This window comes from Ixodes scapularis, unplaced genomic scaffold, assembly GCF_016920785.2.
Source record: "Ixodes scapularis isolate PalLabHiFi unplaced genomic scaffold, ASM1692078v2 PGA_scaffold5__190_contigs__length_132052651, whole genome shotgun sequence".
In the NCBI taxonomy this organism is placed as follows: domain Eukaryota; kingdom Metazoa; phylum Arthropoda; class Arachnida; order Ixodida; family Ixodidae; genus Ixodes; species Ixodes scapularis.
In genome coordinates, this window is record NW_024609880.1 from 64,125,482 (window position 1) to 64,147,478 (window position 21,997).

Sequence of the window (21,997 nt, forward strand, 5' to 3'; positions counted from 1 at the left end):
TGCCCGTAGCTTTTCTTTTGAACAGAATTCGGCGTTTTTCAATTGAAGAACACATCTAAAGTGGCGGCGAAGGCCTTGTTTTACAACTGGCGAAACCCGAGACAGGATCAAAGTCCACATTGCAGATCCTTGACAAGGAATGTACATTTTAGTATTGACAGGATGGTCGCTGTGCTGCGTCGTAACAGCAGCGTCATTTTTTCTCGGGTCAAAAGTACGACGTGGGGGACCGGTACAGGATCGGCTCTCGCGTTTGCGATGGGGTGAAAAGCAATCTATGACGTTTTTGTTTCTTTATGTCTTTGTGTGGCGTTTGCCCTTTTTTTTCTCGTTATCGCTATCATCGTTCAGAAGGTCCCGCGTCCCCGTTTACGACGTTGTAAACGCCGATTGAACTTCTCGCTCTTCCTCGCTGCCTACGTGACCGGGTTCTGACGCTTCTGCCGGCATGCCTCGGGGTGCGGGGGAGTCTGCAATCGCCGAATTCCTAGAGTTGGGCAGAGGAACGGCTCGGAAGAAATGTAAATATAAGATGAAAGGCCGTGTTAGAGGAGATGAAAGCGCGCCGCCCCGTCTCCCTAATTTTATTTTACTTTTTTTTTCGGTAACCCATTTATGGCTTTGCCAGAATTTATATCGACCAAGGTTCACTGCAATTCTCGCGCGCTTTTAGCTACTGACTAGGTAAGAACGCCGGGGAGGTCTTTCAGTGTTCCCGTTTCGTCCTTCGATAACACTACTGCGTCTTGTCTGCTTCGAGCGCGAACGCGAAGCCCAAGTACGGGACAAGACGGCGAGCCCGTACTGGAGGTAGGGCATCCTAAAAAGAGACGACCTGCGTCGTGTGTCCCGTCAGTGACTAAACGGAGCGTACGCCGACTATAACGTGTAAAGAGTCTGAGACCGTAACTTTAGCTTACGGTGAGATCGAGGTGGACTATTTCCGAATAACCGGTGCAGTTGTGGGGGCGAGATCCGACCATATCAACTTTCTCGTGAACGAGTCGCGCGGTCACTGCGCGACACCTTTGACGTGAACAGGACATCGATTCGCGTTTCACGTTTTTCTCAGACGAGGCGAGGACGAAATGTTAACGGCTTAAATTTCATCTCTCGAATGAGGCCATTTCAGCACGGTTAAAAGTAATAATGTTATCCTTTTTTTTTTTTTTTTTTTTGAAGGGGGGGGGGGGGGGGAGAAGAAAAAACAGGAAGGTCAGGTGATCGCTTGTTCGCGCTGTGTCCCGCTCTGTACATGTTGGTCGGCGTCTTCACTTCTCTCAGACTTCTGCACAGTCTTCTGAGAACTTACACAACTTCTAATATTTACAGATATGTGCGCACGGGTGTTCCTCGGCCCACGTTTTCTGTCCTGCTGTGTTTTTGTTTGTTTGTTTGAGTGCGTGCGCGAGTGCGTGCGTGCGTGCGTGCGTGCGTGCGTGCGTGCTTGCGCGCGCGGGTGTATGCTTATGAAAGTGCAAAACGAGCTTTTTTGTTCTTTCCTGTCTGGTAATACACAGCCTATGCCTCGATTTTTTACAACAAGCCAGGAACGTACGTGTTATCGTGTAAATCGGGAGTTTTAACATAGCGTTTCCGCTGGTTTCGGCGGCCACGGCAGCGCAGGCGCGCACTTAAATGCCTGCTTCGAAGAGGCAGCGCGGAGTCCCGGTTGCAAAATAGGGAGTTTTAATACATCGTTTTTCCCTCCGCTTCAGTATCCGTAAAGAATACGCCGCAGCTGCGCATGCGCGCCGCCAGCCCTGTCTGCATGGTTCAAGGTCTTGTGGCGGATTACGGAGCGCTATCCGGGTGCTTAGCGGGCTGCGGGAACTGTCTACTAAAACTCCGTAATACCGCTCCGTACGGTAGCCTGCAGTAATGGTATGCTAAAGTTTCCTGTTAATAACCGGCAAAGTTTTAGCTTGCGCAGCTAATTAACATAGTGAAAACTCCGAAGAACACACGAAAATTGCATCACGACAGAAAATGGATACTCTTCCGTGTTTTGTGGTCTTTTTTAATTGCTTCCTTGGTTACGATCTGTTCTACGCCCGATGGAAGTTTAACCGGCTTGCCCTTTGTCTTCCGTCTTCCAACTTCGAAACTGCATTCAGCTCCACTCTTAAAATTTATTTTGTCTTGCGCTCAGTTATTTCGCTGGTTTACGACTACCCTCCGTTATCTCGCATTGAAAGGTCTCTCGAAAACATCGTCGCCGTTCTCGTTCGTCAACCGCTTTCGCCTCGTCTCGTGCTAAGCGAGCTGCTCCACTGCCCCTGCCTGGGCCGCCGAAAAGCGTGCTTTCCCTCTTAGCACGCAGGTTCAACGCGAAGCCAGCTTGCCGGTGAGACCGGCGCTTCGCTTCCAACTGGCACGGCGTCGCACTTTCTGCCAATCTCAAGCTGGATATATAGTCTGTTACAACACAAGATCTACAGGAGAGACCCCACCCACAAAAAGGAAAGCTCCGCCCACTCCTCGTGCGATTCCCTGCGCACAAGGAACGCTCGAAAGCGCTCCTCATGCGTTGCGCTTCGGTTTTCTGAAGAAAAAAGAGGTTTTCTCGCGCTTCTTGGGCTTGTCACTGATAATGGCGACCAAGCGGCACTAATTAATGAAGTTAATTAGTCAATCTGGGTCAATTAGATAGTTGATTAGTAGGGCTGGGCATTTGATCGATTAACATACCGATTAATCGATTAATGCTTTAATCGGGATTAATTTTTTTTAACCGGTTAATCGGTAATATTTTAACGAACCAAAATCAAGTAAAAAGTAAACGCTTTCACCATGCAGACGTGGACGAGAACACCTCTATGAAGGGCAAACTTTAGGTCAGAATTCAGCCTAAAGTAAACTGTAGGGGGAAAATGTGTAACTCCTGAAAAGGTGCAGAAGGTTGCACTATTCTTGGCCACTTCAATAGCGTTTGGGTGTCCGTTTAGCGCAGCAGAGAGAGACTATAGTGTGATCAATCAAAGGAGGTCGCTCTTGCCGGGTAATATCACCGAACCTATTACCTCGTGCAGCTGAAGTAATAATGCGTCAGTGCCTTCGAACTGTTCTTAACTACTCGTCAAGGTTGATTCATAATAAAACTTGCGTATTAGGCCCTTTACCTCATGTTCAGCAAAGGCAAAAACAGAAAACAAATATTAATGTTTGACTTTTTAAAAATATTATGCATGTCAATTAACGAGACCGATTAAGTGATTAATTAATCGAATAAAGGGTGGCGATTAATTGGGTTAAAACTTTTAATCGACGCCCAGCCTTACTAATTATCTTTTCTTCATTCGTTACACTTTCGGCTGACAGTTTTTTCTCTGAAAAAGGTTTGTTTCTCAGTCATTTTTAAGGAGTTTCTAAGCTTTTGCAGACACTCCCGGTTTATAAAAAAAAAACAAAAAAACTTTTGTCTCTCACCAAAATTATAATAATAGCGGGAAACAAAATGCGGCGATGGAAAGGAGGGGGGGGGGGGGGGTGCCTTTAGAGGCATTTCGCTGCTTAGAACAGCACCAAACACATCAAGAATATATAATAGAACGGAGATATGGCCTGAGGAACTGCGGGCAATATGCCCTCCTCTTTGGCGGTCGTCTGTTTCCGGGCGTCGTTATTCTGTTCGTCTAGCCGTACGTTATGTCACATGAAGAATTCAGAACCGAGCTCGGGCGCCCAGAGTTTCTCGGGTTAGCTCCGCGCCACTCCCTGAATGGCAGTACCGCCTTCGGTCACGTCTTTGCACTCTCGTGACTGGAGAAACTTCACCGCTCCTCTGCACCGCCACTATCTGAAAAGCTGAAGATACCTGGCCTCTGCGTCGTTCGAAAGCGTGTCAGCTATACTTGTATTTACCTCAAGAACTCTAGCCCAAAAGAAGAAAATTTTCCCCTTAGTCTGCTCCATCAAAATATCTCTAGGTGCACCTTCGATTATATTTGTGTTATTTTATTAAAACGTATACCTTTCAAACGCCTGAATTCTCCGTTTTCTTTTTCTTTTTTTCCTTCGGCAACTAAGTTTTGTTACGACTACTTCGCCCAACGCATAAATAATGAGCTTTTTTTTTTTTTTGCACGTGACATTGTGTACAGGGTCCCATATCTCTCGACATTTGTTTGCTCTATCTAGGCGAGTGTTAACTTGTAGCGGCGCGGCGTGGCTTGCATCATGAAACCTGCAGAGCCGTTTATGTTGCATCAAACTTTACTGCGAGAAGCACATTCCCCTTGCTGAAAAACTCACGAAGAAACAGAACGCGCATTACAACGTCGAGAAAACCCAAAACCGCGAGGGACGAAAAAAAAAAAAAAAAAAGGGGTTTCCACGACGCTCAGTTTTTTTTTTTTTTTTTTTTTTTTAGTCTTTTTTTTGTCTTCTTTTCTTTCTGCTAATTAGATTACGCCGAGCCAATCGCGCGTGACCGTCGGAAGGCGTTGCTTGGCTGCGCGATCGGGCGTTGCGATAAGCAAAGCGCGATCCGTGTGGGTGGTGAATAAATGGTGATGGTACGTACGCGCGATTTGTTTGCGACGGGTGATTGCGTAATGTGGGGAGCTTGGATGTATGAGCTGCCCAATTCCCGTGTGAGATTTCAATGTGGAATTTCTGTTTAAGGCGACATCCTTACTTGTCCCATTACGCGAAAAAGCGGCGGCGTTGTGCCCGAAAGATTGTCGCACCAGTAACGTCATCGAGCAAGCGCCTCAGAAATAAAACACGAAGAAAAGCGCAGCAAAGCAGATCCTTAGTCACGGAAGACTGCGAGGGTGCTCAAGGTCAAAGCAGGCACGCATCGAGAAGCAAACGAGAAAAAAAAAAACACAAAGAAAAGCTAAGCAAGGCAGATGCTTCGTCACGGAAGCTGTCGTGAATCCGGCAGGGTTCGCCGCGCCTGCGGAGTGGTGGAGCCTGATGTCACCGCCGGAGCGCCGTGGGAAAAAGGAAGACGTGGCGCGCTGCCTGTAGGAATGCGCTGCGTGTAAGAATGCTTTCGCATTCCTACGCGTGAACAGTCCTAAAAAAAACCTAAAAAGAAAAATGTTTTTTTTTTTTTTTTTTTTTTTTTTACAGTACGATTAGGACACGCGTGTCAAAAAAATTAATTTTACGGGGAAACACAAATTTTTAGAGCAATATTGGTTGCTCGAGATTTTATTTAAATTCTGCGCGCAGAGTCCATGACGTCACGGAATGGTCATACAGTAGCCGCGTTCGATTTACCTACACCTCCTGCACCAATGCAGAAAAGTGTAGAGCAGTGTCCTTCCGGTATTTGTACCGAAATTCGACAGGAAGTACACCGCCCTCAACTTTTCTGCAGCGGTGCAGGAGGTGCACGTAAATCGAACGCGGCTACTCTTTCCCCCTCATCGAGAAGGTCAAACCCCCTCTCCACCTCTACGCGATGGCCAAGTCGATGAGCCGACCCACCTCTCCTCCTCCATGCGCCCGAAATGCCCAGAGAGAAAAGTGGAAAGGGGGCGACTGCCCACTAAATCGTGTCAGACGACGTCAATATTGCTCTATTTTTTTTTTTTTTTTTTTTGAGGGGCAAAAGGCGTAAATATTTCTTCTTTTTTTTTTTTTTTTTTGACACGCGTGTTTCAATTAGACTGTCTATTTTTTTTTATGAATTTCTTTAAATGTGTCTGCCGAATTTTTGTTTTTTCAGACATTTAATTTTTGATTAAACGATGCGATTCCTTTCATGTGTGTTCTTGGAAAGAGAAATCTCGATTGCCAAATATTGCATTCGAGTTTTTGTTTCTTTTTTTCTTGAGAGGGATGTTTCTTCTAGGATATCGAATAGCTTTTATTTCATATTGAATATTAGTCGGAATTTAGACATCAGATTTTTCGCAACTTTCTTGTTCCAATAAAAACAACGATGTTTTACCAATTTTATATTAAATTAAACACGTATTGAAGGACTCAGTCGGCTTATTGAAAAGCTGCGCGATTTAAAGTTCTGGAGAACAGCTTTTAACTAGCGATATGAACGACGTGTCGTTTAGTTTGTCCTTCTGTTTATACTTTCCGTAATGTTCAACTGAAACCTGCGTTCTCACTTCCAACTTTGATATTCAGTTGTGCCCCAAACTTCGTAATAACAATTAAAAAAAAATCACAGGAGTGATAGGGTGATTATCTATGAATGCAATAGCATTTATCGTTGCACACACGGGCAGGTGTTCGTTCCGTTTTAACGACCAAGGACTGCAACAAATTTTTTTTAGCACAAGGAAAAGGGGGGGGGGGGGGGGGGGGCGTACAGTTTTCTGTGACGTCAAATGTTCCGCTATATTTAGAGGGGGAACTGAATTGGTGCATAAGTCGAGACTTCAGTTCTTCCGCTAAATTTAGTGGGGAAACTGTTTCTGAGGCTTAATAATGCGATTTCATTAAAATTATCCGTAATGTTTCCTTAAGAGCGCCGACTTTTTTTTTTTTTTTAACTATGATTTTTGAGGTGAAAACAAGTATAATCGGATTACCAGCTTCGGCATTCGGTGGGACCTTCCCAATCTTCGCCGCGATTGGGTGTCTCTGTGGTCTGCTAAAAAATAAACTTCAATACTTTCTTTCTTTCTTTCTTTTTTAAGAGTGGGGGTCGGTACATTAATGGCGTGACCGCTTTCTTCTCCAAGCGACCTTCAGTTCGTCTGCTTTTGAAGTTCTGGGCTCGCCCGTTGATGCACGTCTCTTCCTGGACGTGTTTGACGTCCATTGTGTGGCATCGAAGCAATACGCGAGCGATATGCTCATCGCCTCCGAAGAATCCAGGTGTCTGCAGGATCGCGTGTTAAGGGCATATCAGTTCGCACACCAGTGCGCTTTTGTCCTATTCGTACTTGGGTGTTGGACGCTGTCAAAGCTATACTGACGCGAGCGCGGGGCTTTGTCTGCCGTCCCACACGAGCGAGACGGCTGGAAAATGAAGCGCGGAAACAGGACACGCGCTCGGGCCAGTAACATGTGGCGCGGGCAAGCCATCGCCGGTTTCACCTATTTTATTTTTCTCAGTATTGAAGGATTGTCGTGAAACCTATTGTAGTGGTGGAAAGCGCTCAGTTTTGGTACTAACCCAAGTGCTACATTTTTATGCCCGCCACTATACCTTTTTCGAAATAAGACGCGAAAAAGCTCCGAAGCCGTGTTCGCGCTAAAAGCGTCGCGCACAGTGCGGTCTGTTCCATAAAACGGGCTTGTGGCCTGTGCCCAGCGTTCGAGCATATGGAGCATGCTTCGCTCGCTCTCTGCAGCGGCGAACGTCGCGTGCGCTCTCGGTTGTCGCACGCTGAACCGCGGATTTGTGAACTTTAAAACGGTGTAGAGTCGCTACTAAACGAGATTAGCGCAACTGATGGACGGCCGGAATTCTGCCGCTCAGTAGGGAAGCGTTTCCTGCTAAACGTTCGGCTTACAGAATACGTAAACGTAGCATGCATAGAACCACTCCACCTCACATTCTCTGCTATGTCTTATCGTAATTAACCGTAAAAATCGAGCGCCCATTGATTTTTTTTCTTTCTTTTTTAAGATGCGCTTTTTTCGGGGACGCGTGCCCTGATCTTATTGCCGTCGTTTCTGTGCGCAGGATCTCTGTTGCGGCGTCACTCTGTGGAGCCCGAGCGGCGCAGAGGTTCGGTGACGCAGCAGCGGTCGCTGGACTCCCTGGACCACCACACCGCCCTCATCCACAGGCACCACGCAGCCGTGAGTCGAAAGCTCGATATACGACTACGCAGCAGGCAAACACGCTGTCGGGAAACAAGTTCGTGTTTTGCCGCACTGCGCGTGCGCAGAAACCACATTCTCGTGAAGCGTCTACGTTCGCGATGGATGAATGAGGCTGAACCCTTTGAATCGGGCGGCGGCTTGCGCCACCTTGCCGTTTTTTTTTTAAACATTTATTCAACATGGAAGTATACATCTAAAGATTTGTTGCGCTGCGCCGACAGCAGCGCCACCACAGAGGTGTGACGTCAGAGACGCTTATTGCCCGGGCGAAAAAAACCGAGCCACTGGATGGGCCGTGGACGCGTGCACGGCGTCTGATGCTCAGAGAGAACTTCTGTGCGTGCCCGGAACGCGTTTGATAGGCCCAGAAAACAAAGATGGCAGCGCACAGGAGGCGATCATTGGGGCGGTCTATACACTGCTGGATGGTTGTAATTAAGTTCTATGCTAAGAGCAGGTGGCGATATGGATAACGGGATCCCGACCTCTCTTCCGCATTGGAGCAAGATAAACAATTGGATTAAACATTAATTAGAAAAAAAAAAAGAAGAAAAACATCGGGACCCTGCTGCGAAGTATCGTACGGCAGCCGGAATGGATACGAATAATTGTTCGGAAGATTCGTAGAAGTCTGTGACAAGACGTGGAAACTCAGGAACAAGGACAACGGACAAAACCTGCAAATGCAGCGAAACTTAGCCGCGACGTTTATTGCTCACTCGCACTACGATGCAAACGTACTGCGGTCTATGACTCACGATAATATTAAGAGTTAAAAAAATATTTCAAAACGTACTATTTTTAAACGATTCGCTTATTCGACACCCATAGATTGTTTCTGGAAGTATGGTATATTCAATCATGGAGCAGAGCTGATGCAGAACTCTGTACTTGGACGACTCCTGTGTTTCCTTGGATTGTGTGGGGTTAAGCTTAGGAGAGAAATCTGTCCATCGAGAGCTTTGGTAGGGCTCTCCTTTCTGTGAGGATCGTTGTCAGCTGCGGCCACCCGCCATTTTTAAAGCGCCCGCGCGTGAGTCGACGCCGTCCAGAGGTCGCCGTCGTCCCGAGAGATGGCGCCGCCGTGGCGGCGCTGGCGCTTACGTGCACGTTGCCCTGGCGAGCGTTGCTGGTACCACGCCGCTTCGGGGGCCGAGGGTAGCGAGAAGGGCTGCTCCGCATCTCTCATCTCGCGTGGCTGCCCAGCAGTACCGCCAGTGCCCTACCATCTGCTCGCCGGCGCGCTCTTCGGGGGAAAGCGAGGAAGAAAAATCGCCGGGAAACCCCCGCTGTCGCGTTGTAGAAAAAAGCGAGCGTGAAGGCCGAAGGCGGGCCCGCATCACGTATTTCATCGACCTTGCCTCCGACCGACTGTCCGAAGTGGTACGGGTGAAACAATACAACAAAAAATACGAGCTGCAAGTGGAAAGAGAGCGGCACGCTGTTGCCAGACGACCGCGCCAGGTGCGACCGCGTGTACGGCGCGTACGAGAAGAAAAAAAAAAAATAGTAACACGCAGCTGCGGTGTGGCGGTGTTCAGTGACGCGCGTGGTGCCGGTATTCGGTGAAGCGCGTGGTGCCGTGAGGTGAAGCCGCCTCCGCCGCCCGCCCAGCCCGCCGTCACTTCAGTTTCCAGGAGCTTGACGCGTCGTACTGCCCGACCAGAACCGCATGATCTGTTGATCTGTCTCATCACCCGTGGTGACTTCTCCCGACACGGCATAGATTGGTGAGGACGAGGGGGCGAGTCCAGCGGACGGATCCCTCGGCGAGTCGGGACTTTCCACACGCGGCGTGGGTTGCTTGCCGTGCCGCCGTCTCCTGCGGTGCGTCCTTGACGCGCAAGTGGTCGTGCCGGCGCGTGTGTCGGAGGGGGGTCGGCTCGCGTGCTCGCAGACGGGATTCCAGCACGAGCGCCGCGACTGTGTTGCCTGGTTCCCCCGCTCTCGCCCAGGACCGAAGAAGGTCTTCGTTTCCGGTCGACCACCGACCGGCACGCCAGCCGCCGTCGACGCTGTGTTGGTTGGGTTCTCCTTGGGACGTCCCAGCGAGGGACCACGCTCTCCCCCGGGCAGCTTTCTGTCGGCAATCGTACCCCCTCGAAGCCGCGTTTTTCTGTTGGGCGCTGACGTCAGCCGCCGAGGGGAGCAATAAGCCACGACTCGACACGCGCCAAGAACAATCTGGTTCTCCGCTCTGCCTCGTTGCCGGCGCTGGTTCTCCCGCCTTGTGTTTGTCCCAAAAAGTGCGCTGTCCTTGTGTCCGAAGATTCTCGACAGTCCCGCCCCGTTTCACACTGTCTACGGTCCCAGGTGTCCCGTGTCTCGTGTTTGCGTGGGGAGAAACGCCTCTGGTGACGGGACGCGATCCCGGGGTAAACTCGCGTTCTGCGACATCTGGGTGTGACTTCTACTCGTGCCCACACGCACAGCGGGATTTTTGTTTTTCTTCGCCAAGCGCCGCAGAGTGCCACGGTGTCCCTCCCTTCCTCGTCGACGAAAACCCGTGTGAGCCTCGGGGGCTGTCAGCGGCGCGGCTCCGCTGCTGGGAGCACCGGAAGAGCGCCGACGAGACGAAGACGCCGGGCGACACTCGAGGAATGCCATCGCTGCAGTCGACGCGTCGACGCTGAGGCTATCGCTGCGCGTCGCCCATCTCTGCAGTCCGCGGCGTGAACGAGACACATCGACCAGATGTCGTTCCGAAGGAACACGGGCTGCGGTTCGCACGGGCCGTCCGGCAGCGGTGGCGGCGGAGCGCCCCTGAGCCCGCTGAGCCCGCGGCTTCGAGGAGTGCGGCGCAAGGCGATCGGGCTCATCCGTCGCACCCTGGGAAGCCTGTCGAACAGCTCGACGCCCGTGGGGAGTACGGAGAGTCTGCCGGACGCCGTGTTTGCGTCGTCGGGGATTCGGCCCTGGGAGAGTCTGAGCAGGCCGGGGACCCCGACGAGTCCCGGTACCCCGACCAGTGCCCCTGGTACGCCGCTATTCGAGTTGGCGTCGATGAACTTTGGCTCCACGCATCACGTCGGGCTTGTCAGGGTGAGCGATATGGGCAGACGTCGAAAGGAATCCTTGGCGCGCAATATCAGAAGCTACTGACGTGGATAGAGACGGAAATATTATTTTTCTGAATGAGTGCCGACTTAATTACTTATTGTCATAACTCACGAGTCTATGCTAAATGGTGACTCACAGGATGAGGACGGCAGAGAGGTCCTTGAGTTGTGCTGCCTCCGGCGCAAGCTTTCCTGCCTTCGATAACCCTTGTCGTGAGCTTCGAACGTCCATGTGCGGCCGAAGCACGACGGAAGGCAACTGGCGCGTGCTGGAGGTGTCCGAAGGACTGCCGTTCTCAATCTGTCAGCGGGAAATTGAATGATGTACCGCGTTATGTGCAAAACGCGTCGCGAGGGAGTGTGATAAGTTACTTTAATGAATAAAAACATAGGTTATATATATATATATATATTTTTTTTTTTTTTCAACGAGGAGTTAGGCCGACTTATTTACTTTATTTTGAGGTAATAGGTCTCTGCTACGAAATATGTATGCTGAGGTGTTTTTCAATACTCGTTTCGTTCGTGTCACTCTTTTTTTTTTTTTCTTTTTTTATCGGTTTCGCTATTTTTTGTGTTACGTTTGTTTCGGGGGTGGAGAGTGCGAGATAATGGATGTAATTTCGCGTCTGTTTTGTTACTTTTCTAAAGGAGTGATTGTACCGACTCCTTCATTACTTGTTGAGGTCATAGACAGACTTCACAGCGCAAAAATAGCACAGGCTGTTAGTATTTAGGACAAAACAGAACATACACGCCGCCCTGAACTCCCAACTCGATTTTGTATTTCTTTTTTTTTTTTTCCTCGGCGTCTATTAACCCAATACGCAAAATCGTCCGCAATTGTATATCCTTGTGGCCAGGTGAGCTAACTCGCTTATCTTGAGGCCTAACGATATGTTCGGCTTCAATGATCTCCCTGGTCGTTTGGTCACCACGCCTGCTTAGCATGGTGCAACTGTGTACGTCTACACAGCTCCTCTATACGTCTACAGAACTCTGTGGCCGCAGAGGAAAACAAAGACGAAATACAAAATAGAACTGTCAGCTCATCGCGGTGTGTATATGTTGTGTTTTGTCCTGAACGCTATTGCGTGTGCTATTTTGACCATATGGATGGTTTCGTTGAAAATCAGTCCAGATGTTTCCTCGTTGTTTTGTCTGGGATTTTTTAAAAAATCGCCCATTCCGTCGTCTAGAAATGTGAGGAAGGGTTAAAAAGGTGTCACGCGAGCAGAAAATAAATTTATACAGGATAGATAATCGGTGACAGGAGAATTCAGTACGGGCCTATTGCTTTCCACCGGGCTTTGGCTACGCGTAGAAGGGCTATCAAATTCAGAAGACGCGCGGTGGAGACGAAGCGTCTTCTGATATCTTACCCTGCCACCAACGTTGGACGCTGGCTTTGACCTGGGCAGTAACGCGATGGAGTAAAGTAGCAAGAAACGTGAGGGTGACTGTATCGCGTAAGACACGATAAGAAAGCAATCGTTCGATGACTTGTGACGTCCTGTAGCCAATTTATGGTGTTAGATATTGCTTTCAGGAAAGCAGGTGTGATTAAAGTCCTTTGATACTTCCTTTTTACAAGTAACGACAGCCGATACAAATGACAAAGCACATTGCGTTGGAACAAAATGGCGTCGTTCAGTTCAGTCTTCTGCTGTGCTCCGCCATTCGTTTCCTAAAACCTGCACCGTCACGCGGTCGACGCTTCGAAGAATGTCGCTACTTGTAGGAAGCTCTTATATAGCGACTTATGTGTAATCACAATTGAGTTTTTTTTTTTTTTTTTTTTTTTTAGCTCTTAATAGTGTGCGCAAAAAAGTTTGCCAAAGGGACCCTCTTATGATTTTCGCACTGGTTTAAAATCTACGCTTAAGTGGACTTCATCGAACGTAGAAAAGTTATCACTTATTAGCAAATTAAAATTTCAAAAACAAGCGAAACATTTGTTTCCCGTGGCGCATTAGGCGATGTTCTAGTTTATTTTACTTATCTAATTTAAATCGCCGAGTATCATTTGTAACTGAAGTATCTGGCCTAGTGAATTTACATTTCGAGCAGTGGAGAGCGCGCGTTTTGAGGGAGGCACTATTTCTTAGCTATTTCCTAACTCCGGCGAAACGACAATTTTTCACGGTATGTTGATTCCAAGCAGTTTCAGAGAAGGGATCTGCGAAACATACTTTGATGATCAGGATGCTTCCCGACATATCTGTAATTGAGGTGGCGATTGGTGTTTATTTGTGCGACGTACGCTTTCCGACCTGCAGGTAATTTAGTTACAGTAGGCAAAATATCAGGCATTAATTTTCTTATTGCACTCTCCCGTATATAAAAAAATAACAAACCCCCCCCCCCCCCCCCCAAAAATAATTGATGTCTACCGAAATGTCTTTTTCCGAAACATGCATCTCGCGTACCGCGTGATCAACGTAATTGTCTCAGGTGTGGAATCGAGAAATGCAAGTCGTGGCGACTGTTCCCAGCATCTTATTAGAGAGGTTTAGTGGATCGTTTCCATTCTTCCGATGGCCTCCGATAACGGTATCCGATAACGATACGATCCATGCTGCGCCAAGGCGGCGGCGGAATGTCGGGTATCGTTGCCGGAGAGCTCGAAACGATCTGCTAAAACTACCCAATCAGAGCGCGGCACTGGCTGATGGAAACGCCCGAGGACGAATCGCGAGGAAAGAGGCGTGAACATATATGCGCGTTTTCACAAGTTATCAATGACTGAAGGCTCTGAACTGTGACCGACGATTCGTTTGAAGGCTGCCGGAGCGACCGAGAAACGCTTGAAGTACATATATACTGAAAAGGATGCTAAACCGCAAGACTGACTTTAATTGTTGGTTCTAGTTGAACGCGCAAGAGCCGGGGGTTGATTGCTTTAGCCCTTGTCTGTCTCCTTTTTAGTTTTTGCGGTTTTCTTTTTTTTTCGCTTACTCTGTTTCATACTTAGCATGCAACGCTGTCAAAGCTACTGGCGCGAGTGCGTGTCTTCATCTAGCGTTTTGTTTGCGCGAGAACGCGTGCAAATGATCAACGAGATCAAGCCCCATGCTCGCGCCCGTAGCTTCGATAGCGTTGCACAGTAAGTATGAAACAGAGTATGGCGTTCGCAATGTACCGTCCCACGTTTTTGCGGAGCGTTCGGGAGATAGCGGGGCGCTTCTCTGGGCTGTCTGTCCGCATTTTATTTTTATTCTGTATTCGAAGATAAACTTGAAGCTATCGCAGGCGTCGAACGCTGATTCTCGGAGGTCAAAGCACGGCCTGGAAAAGTTAATGTTTAAACTGTGCACACAAATAAAAAAGTAATATATATACTTTTTTTGCTTTTTGTTTTTTGTCGCGAATGAATTGGGACGACAGCCGTGGCTGTGGAGGCGTCCGTTGCACAGAGACTACGCGGAATCGTTCTCAGCCTGCATTCAAACCTTTGCCCCCCCCCCCCCCCCCCCCCCCCAAAAAAAAAAAAAAAAAAAAAAATTCTCTCCCACTTCCACTTAAAATGCTGCCATTTAGTTTGGGGCACAACGGCTTTTACTAGTTTAGAAAAGTTACATGTGTTGCAAAAGAAAGCACTTAGAGCTACAGGAGATGTCCCGTTTGACTTTCATGCAGCCAGCTTATTAAAAAAACATTTTCATAAATGTCCACACATTATATGATTTTAGGCTTGCCACTAAACTAAAAGTGGAGCAAGTTAGAAATACAAACTTTATATATATATATATATATATATATATATATATATATATATATATATATATATATATATATATATATATATATATATATATTGCACAGAACTCGAAACGCATAACGCATTCACAGTTACCCTACCCGCGGAGCTGAATGTTGGGAGGTGGTAACACCGAGAACAAACTATGGCACACAAACGCTCAAATACGCTGTTCCTAAATTATTTAATCTGTATTTAGCTAAAGGTATTGATTGGGGTACGTTATCGGTGAGTGAAGTCAGGTCACACTTTTTCCTCTGATGATTAGTGTAATTACTCTCTTTACTAGTGTCCGTGCTTAGTTCTTATTACTATGCGCTTATTTTGCGACTCGCCACCGCTTGTCCTGTTTGCACTTCCTCTAGTCCCCGTTTTCTGCGCGCTCTTTGCCTTTTCGTCGGCTTATTTTCTTTTTTGCCCGTCCTGCCCAATATGTCAACATTATAATAATCTAAAGTCTTGTGCTTATAATGTTGTGATAGCGATCATTTTCTGCACATTCGTGTTTGTTTTTTGTTCACTGTGTTATTTACTTACTCTGCTGCTGCTGCTGTAGGCGGTCGGGAACCCGTCAAGCTGTACCTCACATCTTTTTCTCCTAATCGCCACCATCATCTTATGGTGAAAATAAACATTGTTATTATTATTACTATTATTAATTATGCAAGGATTACATGGTCACGATACGCCACAATTTCCCCGCTAAATTCAGCAGATAACGTTTCCCGCTATATTTAACGGGCTACACCGGACAACATTAAGGGTGTGAATCAGCTCCAACTAAGCTGTTAGAGCAACGCTCTTAGGTTGTTACAGTGTACCGAAATGGTGTAGCCGCGTGTGAAAGTCTGCCACGACCTATTTGCAGTGCGTACGTCAATTTAGTCTGCCACAGAATAAGCCTTGCGACTCGCCAGTGCAGCGCGAACGGTAACCCCGGGGTACGCAGTAGGGATTAAACATCCGTATGCTGGTACGATGCTCTTCCATGCGGGTGGACTGTTGAGGCCATCATCCCTGGGTACTGCAGCGCGAACCTTCGCTCCACGTACTTCGAGTGGCGGTCTGTTAGCGCACTTAATTAACCACCGACTTAACGTTCTTTTTTTAATATTATTTAAAAAAGATGAACAGGGAAGCCCTATGTACGGAAGCCGTGTCTCGCTAAGCCGGGGACAAACTAAGTCCTCGAGCTTTGGCGGGGACCCAAATCCCCACTAAAAGGGTCGACCCAGTACGCTACTCGATCGTGCCCCCTGTTTGTGCTATAATGCTTTGCCGTAGTTCCCGCCCTTTTGAATCCATTTGTATCATATAGCCAAACTATGTGATCATTCCGGAGCGTCAGTAGCCCACGGTGTTTCCTATTAGGTTCCAAAAAACGCACAAATGGCAAGCGTGAAGTGCTTGCGTCCCGGTGATTTCAGGTGAACGCGTGCGAAAACATTTGGCTGGTGGTTCCCACGTACGCTCTGCAACCAGATTTGTTCAAGCCTGCTTAGTTTTGACCTTATTTTTGTGCGCGTCGTGCAGGAAACTAGGGCATAAAAACAGCAACAATCGAAAATTATGTCGGAGTGAACCCGTCTATAGACGGACCCGTTGAGGAATCACGGGACCTTATAAAAGGCCCTTCGATTCCTCAACAATAGAACAAAACGCAACGACACAAGACTTTCAGGGCGGAAACGCGGATGAAAATTAACTTAGTTTTTGATGACACTCAGCAAGTTTCTAATTGAAACCATATGTGTACATACTGCGACCTCAATTGGGTCCATTTCTTGCAGGAGTAGAAAACAGCGCTTAAAATAAATCAATATTTTGGGTAATTAGAAAGTGAAGTAATAAGCCTTAGTGAATTATTCGACCTACCATGACAATTAGCCCACTCCATTATGTCGCCTTTTCCCTATAACTCCCCTGCACAAACCGCGTTAATGTATCTCTCACGGTTTCTCTTTTTGTTTTGTAAATGTAGGTTTGTTTGAATTAAACATAACATAATGTAGGTGTATAAAATAACGTAGTGTAACGTACCATAATGCAGGCGCGTGTCTATAGCCAGGCATCTTTAGCGTTTTCAGCGCGCTTCCGATTACATCCGCCCCTTTACTCACTTAGCTGATCGGCACTGAAACTAGAGGCAATAACGAACCCAAGGACGCGAAGCCATGCATACACTGGTTACAAGAACGTACACCGGTCCTTATGCACCTTTTGCGGCGCGCCCATCACCCAGGCTAAAAATGCCGAGTCAGTGAACTTTGGACGCATGCGCGGCTTATGATGATATTCCACAGAAAACAGCTACTGTTCGCAACTTTCAGCGGTGGTGGTGGTACTGCCGTGTAAGAATCGCGCTCATTATAGGTCCTGGACGATCGGCCTCAGAATAAAGGTAATTGCTTACCCCTTCCTGACGTGAGAGTATGAAGCGAGGCTCTCTCATCGCTCGTATTTCACCACATGAGAATTCCTTACTCGTCGCAGACCGAACCTCGTGTACAGCTTTTCTACGACGATCATCCAGGTGATGACCATCTTGATAGGAACTAGAGAGCGGTCCACATAGGCCGTGACAGTTGCGAATACTTCGTGCCATCTTAGTTAAGCGCAGCCGACGCGACGAGCTGATGGGACCGTTCAGACCGTATTGTTCGTCGTGTTTCTGTACGTGTTCTATCATCGCTGTATCAATCATGTACAGGGAACGCTTAGTGACTGGCGCTTTTGGCGCTGTTTGATTGGGCGCGTGACTATATAACCGCGAAGATGACACGGCCTGTAACTGACTATTGCTGACATCCGGTCATGTTGTGACAGCATGTTCCCTTCTTTACTCTAGAGCTCGCGCAAGAACAACTCCCAGGTCGAGCTCTTAGCCTTGGCCGCCCTTTCGTACACTTCATCGTCACACGAGAGCTTGTTTATCGTCTTTCTGCGGGCACTGCCATGTCTTTTTGAGCCAGTGCGGGCTCTGTGTCCGTGGCCTTTAGTGCCGCGTTGTTGCTTCGTTCTCCTCTGGAATCACGTAATGCCGTTGTCAACTAACAGCAATACACCGCCTAAAGGAAAAACAATTGTGTATTTTTAGGGCAGAACGAAACAATAAGAAGTCATGGAGCAGCTTAGGCTGCTTCCATGCAGCTGCGAAATAATTCACAGATGCCCACGGCGCAGGCAAAGTCTCAGGCGCGTGAGCTTAGCTCGGAGTCGGCAGTATGCTTCGTCGGTGCGAGAACTCGTGCATGCGGGGCATTTTCCGAGTCCACACGCTCGGGTCTTTATCAGCGGTGCAGGTGTTTGTGAGATGAAGTATAATACACAGGCGAGACGAGGATCGATGCCGAAAGTTAAACGTGCAGGATGCAAACCGTGTGCGCGAAGTCACACACGACTAAACGAAGCTGGACTGGACTCCATGGGGCGAGAAAAACAAACAAACAAATTTCGCTTTGCGGTGTCGTGGGGCTCTGGTAAGAAGCTCACATACGAGTTTGTGAACCGAGCCTTCACTCAACTGAAGTGCATTCATTGAACTGAAGTAAATTTGTATGCCATGCATATGTGCATGTGTTTATTTTGAACTTTTACCAGAAGATAAATATATATATGGGCGGTTTTATTTGGATTCAGGCAATGAGGTGCAGTCCTATTTTTTTTTATTTTGCTTCACATTTTTTTTTTTATATTTCGTGGCGCATGTTCCAAGAAGAACAATCTATTTTATTTTAATGCTTTGACATGTTTCTGAGAAAAAAAAAAAAAATCTCAAAGAAGCGGGAAAGAACGACAAGGTTTTGACGATTGTCGTGCGTGGCGCTTTTGAATTACTCTCAATCTCAATTATTCAAAACAGAGCGTCTATATTTTTGTATGTGTGTGTGCGATATATATGCAGCTAGGTAAGACGGCATTTTAACTACTATTTGTTATTCGTCGATGCAATCTTTTGTAAAAATCCCCAAACATGCCTCCGCGAACAACTGTGACCTAAATTGCGGATTTGTTTTCGAGTCGACTATGTTTAGTATCGCTCTTAAAGGAATACAACGTGTAGAATAATTCATTGCCTTTCAAATTAAGCAAAGTTTGTGTCTTTATCATGTACGAGTACTGAGAAATAAATTATGAAACAGATAAGGTTTTCACTTTTCGTTCGATTTCAGCACGCTGTATAAAAAAAAAAAAAAAAACATTTAATTTTTTTTTTTTTTTTTTTTTTTTTGCGTCGCGTTCTCTTCACACCCTTCTTTTAGCCGCAATACGTTCCGTTAGAGGTATATGCACTGGTATTGAGTTTCTAGCCTCTATAATATGCTAAAAAAGAGAAAATGCCAATGGTAGGTTTGTGGGTTAAATTGACGATTGTTGCGTGTGGCGTTTTTGAATCACTCTCAGTTTCAAAGTATTCAGAAGAGAGCTCCTATATCTTTTTAGTGCGATATATATGCAATTCGGTAGAACGGCCTTTTAACTACTACTTATTATTCGTCGATCCAACCTTTTGTAAAAATCCCCAAACATGCCTCCGCGAACAACTGTGACCTAAACTGCATGCGGACTTTTTGTTAGTCGCTGTTTTTTTTTTTTTTTTTTTTTTTTTTTTTTTTTTTTTTTTAATATTACCACGTGTAGAACCTTTCATTGCATTTCACATTATGAAAAGTTTGTGTCTTCATCACGTACGAGTACTGATAAATAAATTATGAAACAGAACATGTTTTCACTTTTTGTTCAATTTCAGCACGCTGCATAATTTTTTTTTTTTTTTTTTGCGTCGCGTTTTTTTTTTTTTTTTTTTTTGCACTTTATTTTAATTAGCATACAGTTCGTTGGGGATATATATGCACTAGTTTTGAGTTTAAGCCTATGAATATGATAAAAAAAGAGCAAATGCTGATGGTGGGTTTATGGGTTATTGCTGTTTATTTTATTCTTTATTATAATAATCTAAGGGACGTTTAATACATAATCATATAAAAGACATTGGTGTCGTTAGGCTTCTAATAACAAGTTTGCAATTCCAAACGTCCAAACACTATAAAATCGCAACTGCCGAAAGCGGGTTTTCAGACAATTTCCGCCGGTGCCATATATGATTGGAGAGGCTTCGAGCCTAAAACCTATGCGCTACATAATCTATACTCGGTTAGAAATATCAAAATATAATATTGTAAAACATCACAGTAAAATTCACTTCCTATTGAAAACCTAGATTTTGAAATTTCGAAATTTTATTATTTTAATGCGAAATTCATGTTGATAACAGAACAGAATAATTTTTTAGCATATTTAGAGGCTTAAAAGTAAAAACCAGTGCATAATCGTCTAACGGAATGAATTCTGGGTAAAAGAAGGGTGTAAAAAAAACGCGACGCGGGAAAAAAATTTTTTTTTTTTTATACAGCGTGCTGAAATTTAACGGAAAATGAAAACCCACTTCGTTTCATAATTTATTTTTCAGTACTCGTACATGATAAAAGCACAAACTTTGCTTAATTTGGAAGGCAATGAAAGGTTCTACACGTGGTGTTATTAAAAAAAAAAAATACTAAACATATATCGACTAAAAAAAATCCGCAGTTTAGGTCACAGATGTTCGCTGAGGCATGATTGAGGATTTTCACAAAGATTGGATCGACGAATAATAAATAGTAGTTGGAAAGTCGTTTTACCGACTTGCATATATGTAACAATAAAAAAAATATAGAAGCTCTCTTTTGAATACTTTGAGATTGAGAGTGGTTCAAAAACGCCACACACGACAATCGTCAAAACCAACCATTGGCTTTTGCTCTTTTTTTTGGATATTTAGAAGCTTAAAACTCAAACCCAGCACATATATCTCTAACGGAATGTATACTGGGTAAAAAAATAAATAAAAAAAGACAATGTAAAAAAAAAAAAAAAACGCAACGCGAAAAAAAAAAAATGTTTTTTATTTACAGCGTGTTGAAATTGAACGAAAAGTGAAATCCTTTTTGGTTTAATAATTTATTTTTCAGTGCTGGTACACGATAAAGGCAGAAACATTGCTTAATTTGGAAGGTAATGAAAGGTTGTACATATGGAATTATTTTAAAAACGATACCCAATATAATCGACTCAAAAAAAAAACAAAAAAAAACGCAATTTAGGTCACAGTTGTTCGCTGAGCCATGTTTGTGGATTTTTACAAAGATTGGAGCGACGAATAATAATAGTAGTTATAATGTCGTTTCACCTACTTGCATGCAAATCACACTAAAAATATATATAGACGCTCTCTTTTGAGATTGGGAGTGATTCAAAAACGCCACACACGACAATCGTCAAAACCTCGTCGTTCTTTCCCACTTCTTTGGGATTTTTTTTTTGTCAGAAACTAAACATGTCAGGACATTAAAATAAAAAGGATTGTTCCTCTTGGAACATGCCCCACAAAATGTAAAAATATGAAGCAAAATAAAAAATACGACTGCACCTCGTTGCCTGAATTCAAATGAAACCGCCCATATATATATATATATATATATATATATATATAGGGAGAGAGAGAGAGAGAGATAGATAGATAGATATAGATATAATATATACCATACGTTTTTTGGTTTGCACGACGCAAATAAATAAGTTATTCCTATATAGAACGGTAAAACGAGGCGAGCGAGGTGGTGGAATTATATCTAAAGAAAACATCGCCCTATAAACGCAGGGACGAATATCTCAATATTTTTCGTCCGTGTGTTTATCCGGCGCTGTTTTCTTTGAATAATTGAGGATAGCATAGAACCGGGCATGGAATAAATTAAATTTTCAAATATTTTACTATTTATTTTAGAAGGTACGCGCCTTCAATTCTAAGCTGTGTCGATTGGCAAATAAAGAAGTTTGATATTTCGTACATTCAAGTTACATGAAAATTAGATATGGCAAGTAGAGTCAGACGAAAATAGTCGGCGTGAAAGCGGAACGAGGGCTGAAGCCGCCGCTTTGAAGTGTCTGCTTGAGACGTATTGACTCGTAGTTTTTTTTTTTTTTTTTTTTTGCTACTATAAAATATTGTATTCTATCGGATCCTAGAGTATGGAAACAAATTCTTCACTTCATCAAAGGGACATTGAACCGAGAACGACCACCCTGTATGAACATTGTATTCGAGTTGAGCTTTTCTTCGTGTCCGTCAAACGTCTAGTGAGTTTTTCTCCGGACCCGCAGAGAAGGAGGTGAGCTTTTCTCCGGTGAACGTTTTCTGAAAGATGTGTCTGATTCTTTCGGTGTTCCTCAACTCAACCAACACGCTTGTCAGTCTACATTGAGCTTTTCTCTAGCGAGTTTTTTTCCCAATGAGCTTTTTTCCTGTGAGCTCTTCTCCGGCGAGCTTTTCTCCGGGATTCGGCGTCGCATGGCGTCGAAACAGTGGCTGTTGCGTCGCGCGCGT

The 21,997-nt window shown here is 45.5% G+C and overlaps 1 protein-coding gene across 5 annotated transcripts in view; it reads left to right on the forward strand.

Annotated features, from left to right (window-relative positions):
* Positions 1-21,997, forward strand: part of LOC8035265 (5'-AMP-activated protein kinase subunit gamma-1) — a 417,493-nt gene that overhangs the window by 337,475 nt on the left and 58,021 nt on the right. For all 5 annotated transcript variants that reach the window (XM_042294135.1, XM_042294133.1, XM_042294134.1 and 2 more), the window contains one exon: positions 7,610-7,728. In XM_042294135.1, the coding sequence (XP_042150069.1) occupies positions 7,610-7,728 (119 nt within the window). The remainder of the gene's footprint in view (positions 1-7,609; positions 7,729-21,997) is intronic.